Below are 4,682 nucleotides of genomic sequence, written 5' to 3' on the forward strand. Positions count from 1 at the left end.
CCCGGCCTCGGGGAGGGGCCGTGCCAAGGCCCTGACTATGAGCTTGGCCACAGCAGAGAGGCTGGGCTTGCCATGGTCACTGACTTTTACCACCAGTTCAGCCACAGGGCTGAGCTCCTCCCAGTAGGGGTGCAAGGTGCGTATCTCACCACTGGTGGGGTCCATCTCAAAGAGGTGCTCCTCATTGCCTTCCACAATCTCATACGTGAGGCGCCCACTCTCCCCAAAGTCACTGTCCAGGGCGCGGACGGTGCCCACGGGGTAGCCCACCCCAGCATTGCGTGGCACCTGCAGCTCAGCAGTGTCGTTGATGAGGGCAGGCAGGACAATGAGGGGTGCGTTATCGTTGACATCGAGCACAGTGACACGCACTGTGGCATTGCTTTCACGGTGGGGTGAACCCGAGTCTTTGGCCAGCACGCGGAACTCAAAGTGCTTTGTCTGCTCATAATTGAAGCTCCTCAGAGCATAAATAGCACCATTTGTAGGATTGACAGAGACATAGGTGTAGATGGAGACATCTCCCACATGCCCAGGCAGAATGGAGTAAGACACTGTCCCATTTTGGCCCAAGTCAGGATCCTGGGCCAAGACTGAGCCCAGGTACTCTCCAGGGATGTTGTTCTCAGGCACCTGCAACACATAAAGATTTTTGCTGAAGCGGGGTGGGTTGTCGTTCTCATCAAGGATCCGGACAGAAAATGACTTGGTGGAGTTAAGTGGGGGATTGCCCCCATCACGTGCCACAATGGTCACATTGTACTCATCCTGTGTCTCACGGTCCAGGGGTCGGTCGGTGACCACAGTGTAGAAGTTGTCATAGTTCTCCTCCAGGGTGAAAGGAACGGCACCAGGCCCGCCGCCACCGCCCAGCACCCGGCACTGGAGCTGCCCGTTCTTGCCCGAGTCTCGGTCGGTCACCCGCACCAGGGCAATGACAGTGCCTGGTGGGGCAGCCTCACTCAGAGCTCCCTGGCGAACAGAGACAAAGCCAATGGTGGGAGCATTGTCGTTGCGGTCAATGAGGCGGACAGTGACCTTGCAGTGAGCAGGGATGGGATTTGGCCCCAGGTCCCGAGCTTGGACATCAATTTCAATGAGGCCACTCTCCTCATAGTCCAGGTTGCCCTTGACACGGATGAGGCCGCTCTGTGGGTCAATGCTAAACAGGTCACGGACGCGCTCAGGTGCGTAGCCACTGAAGGAGTAGAGCACCTCTCCATTGGTACCCTCATCGGCATCAGTGGCATTGAGGTCGATGACTGCCGTGCCTAGTGGCGCGTTCTCTGGCAGCTCTACCACGTAGGAGGCTGCCTCAAAGATGGGGCTGTTGTCGTTGGAGTCAATGAGGCGCACATTGATCTGCACCGTGCCTGAGCGTGGTGGGTCACCACCATCCAATGCTGTCAGCACCAGGGTGTGGTGACTCTGCTCCTCACGGTCTAATGGCTTCTGGATGACCAGCTCTGGAAACTTTGTGCCATCACCACGGGACTTCACATCGAGCGAGAAGAGGCCGTAGTCGTCACGAGTGAGCAGGTAGGTGCGCAGACCATTGTCCCCAGCATCTGGGTCGTGGGCGCTGGTGAGGGGGAAGCGGGTGCCTGGTGCAGCATTTTCAGAGATGTCCATGTCCACTTGGTCAGAGGGGAATGATGGTGCATTGTCGTTCAGGTCCTGAATCTCCACTTTGATCATGCAGATCTCCTGGTCATTGGCGAACACCTCGAGGGACAGCTGGCACTTGGCACTGCGCCGGCATAGCGCCTCACGGTCAATGCGCTGCTTGGTGTAGAGCAGCCCGCTCTCCCCGTCCACGTCCAGGAGGTGCGGGGCTGAATTCTCCAGCACCCGGAAGGTGGACTTGGGGCCGCGGCTGCCCCCGGGGCCGCCGCCGGGAACGCCACGCTCCGCGGGCAGCATCCCGCCTCCCCGCGCGCCTGCCGCCAGCACCGAGTAATTCAGGTTCTTCAGCGACAGGGCGGGAGCCCAGCAGAAGAAGAAGCAACAAATGGAAAGGTACATCCCCGAGCCGGGGTGGGGGCGGCAGGAGCAGCAGCGACGACCAGGGTTGTCCCCGTCTTCTTTGCCTCCTGAGCTGGGGTTGCTCTTCCTCCTCTGACGGCTCTTTCTTTCCTTTCTTTTTGGTTTTGATTATTTTTTCCCTTCTCTTTCCCCACCCCTATATTTCAAGTTCCTGAACCTGTTGCTCTAAAACATCTGCAGAGACACAGGATGAGAGGCAGCAAATAGACCATGTAGCTCAGAGGGAGGGAGCAATCGGGGGGGTCGGGGGGAGGGGAGGGAGCAGCTTCGGCAGCGTTTCAGCAAGAGCTTGCCGTGCTTACAGTCCCTTCGCAGTTACTTCGTCTGTCCAACTTCGGCAGTGGGAGGGTTTCAAAAATCAGAAAATTTGCAAAAGATCCTCTCCTCCGGGCAGGCGATGTGTTCCCGATCCTTGAATCCCCGCAGATGTACAAAGAATAATAAAAATAATAACAATAATAAAAAAACGGCGGCAGTGGTTGTTGTTCTGAAAACGATCAGAAATATTTCTTAAATATGTGTATTTATATATACATAGAAGAAGGGGATGGTCACAGGTCTGTAGCAGAGGTAAAAAAGCTTATTTGCTACTCATCGCTTGTGATGCGATTGATGGAGTGGAGGGGTAGGAGAGAGACAGAAGGGAAAAAAAAAAGTCTCAGCTTGTTGTTGAAGCCCTCTTCGTGTGCAGTGAGCGGCAGTGAAATGTCTGATTGCACCGCGGGGTTGTTGGTTTTCAGGGAGTGTTTTGCTGCATTTAGAGATCTAATCTTGCATTGCTTGCGGCGGAGAGCTGCATCTCGCTGCCGTCGGTATTTCCCCCCTCTCTGTCTCGTACACCCTGGATCACTGTTTCCTTCCCGAATCAGAGGGAGAGGGAATGAGGATTGCAGGGCAAGAGGGGAAAACAAAACACATTAAAAAAAAAAGCCCAAAACCCAAACCACTCCGCCCCCGCCCGCAAAAACTAGTGTTCGGATTTATAGCTTCCTTTCTCCCCCTTTACTAGCAGCCTCCCACCCGTCGTTTTGGGGTGAAAAAATTAAGAAACCCACCAGTTCACCTCCATCACTAGCAGTAAATGTATATTTTGAGAGAAAGCTCAATCAGCAGCACGCTTGGGTTTCTTTAAGACAGGCCAGTAGCCGCCGCCACCACCACATCCTTTCTCTCCGTGTATCTATGCGTGTGTGCGTATGCGTGTCTGAGGAGCTGCACTTTTCTCGATGCAGTTTAATTCCAGTTTGCTTTTCTCTCCAGCCGAGAGGAAAGCAACAGGCAACCCATGGCTGGACGCATAGATTGAAAAAAAAAAAAAAAAAAAAAAAAAGAAAAAAGGGGGGGGGGGGGGGGGGGAAAGAAAAGCCACCACACACACACACACTCTCTCCTTTTCTTAGTCTCGCTAAAAGGGAAACAGTCTCTGTATTCACAGGGCTGCGCTATCAAGTGCCTCTCTTTTCTTTCTATTCAGCGTCTCTTTCCAATGACACTGCCGCCTAGCCCTCTTCATTTAGGGGAGGTGAGAAGAGGAGGAAAAACAATCCTGGCGATGAATAAAGTGGGAGATCTTTTAATCGATTAATTCGCTTATATTAAAACCTATACAGTTCCGCGATCAGTGTGATGCATTTTTTGCAGTCCTTTCAAAGCTTTAACAGTCTCTCTGAGCATCTTGGTACAGGGGAGAAGAGCGGCAGCAATGCCAGATGCGTTCCCCCTCTGCGATATACACCTTTCCTAGTGATACAGGGTATAGGTAAATACTGGGGAAGGGTAGCAAAATATTATTTCAGGTTCTTTTAACAACCTGAAATAAATGAATGGCAAATCCAGAAATGCAGGTGTTTCAATCTGCTTGGATGAGTCAGATCCAGCGGAACAAATCACATTCACTATCGCCTCATGTTCCTCCCTTCACAGACATTAGTTGCAGCTTCTTCCTATCGCTTCTCTGACTCACTCTATAGACAGGAAAGAAATTAATCAGATTTATATTTTGGAAAGGAAGGAGGGAAGAAAGAAGGAAAAAAAAAAAAAGAGAAGGTGGGGGTGTCGGATCCAGCTACACTTTTACTATACCTCTTTCTCCGGGAGACTGAGGATCAGGAAAACAAGGCTGTTATCCACTCACTGGCACAGAGGCGCGTCTGTCTCCTGCTTTGCTGAGTGTTTTTAACCACCTTTCCTCAGTGTTATGTGTGAAATATATCAGAGATCTTTCACATTAAAAGGAAAAAAAAACCGCAATAAAAACATAGGTTTCCAATACATTGCTCACAGATCTAGTTCCGAGTCTCAGTTCTGCACTGTTTTTTCTCCTTTATTTGAGTCCGGACCCAAAGTACACAGTTAATTCTGCAACGTGTGGCAGGGAGGCTTTCAAACGCAAAAGAAGAAAAAACAATTATTCTTCTCTGCCTCATTGATGGGTGGCCCCTTGCAAACAGACGGTCGCCAGTCTTAGCCAGGCAGCACGCGGAGCGAACGCCGATCCCCGATAAACCAGATCCATTTCACCAGCCGCCCGCAGGTAAGTGGAGAATTCAGTGAAAATTCAACAGTTGGAGCCGCGCTCTGCCTCGCTCTCTCTCTCTCTCTCTCACCCCCCTCCTCGCCTCCCTCACTGCAGCACT

At 52.1% G+C, this 4,682-nt stretch overlaps 1 protein-coding gene across 3 annotated transcripts in view; it reads right to left on the reverse strand.

The window, feature by feature from the left end:
• PCDH10 (protocadherin 10) overlaps positions 1-4,676 on the reverse strand; it is a 91,401-nt gene extending 86,725 nt beyond the window's left edge. For 2 of the 3 annotated variants that reach the window (XM_031063761.1, XM_031063759.1), the window contains exons 1-2: positions 4,129-4,676; positions 1-2,902 (exon numbers count right to left, since the gene is read on the reverse strand). The exon at positions 1-2,902 is cut by the window's left edge and continues 543 nt beyond it. In XM_031063761.1, coding sequence (XP_030919621.1) covers positions 1-2,025 — 2,025 coding nt within the window. In that variant the 5' untranslated portion in view covers positions 2,026-2,902; positions 4,129-4,676. The remainder of the gene's footprint in view (positions 2,903-4,128) is intronic. The other variant, XM_031063760.1, reaches the window with a different exon arrangement.
• Between the last annotated feature and the right edge of the window lie 6 nt (positions 4,677-4,682).

The sequence above is a fragment of the Geospiza fortis genome, unplaced genomic scaffold, assembly GCF_000277835.1.
Source record: "Geospiza fortis unplaced genomic scaffold, GeoFor_1.0 scaffold175, whole genome shotgun sequence".
Taxonomy (NCBI): domain Eukaryota; kingdom Metazoa; phylum Chordata; class Aves; order Passeriformes; family Thraupidae; genus Geospiza; species Geospiza fortis.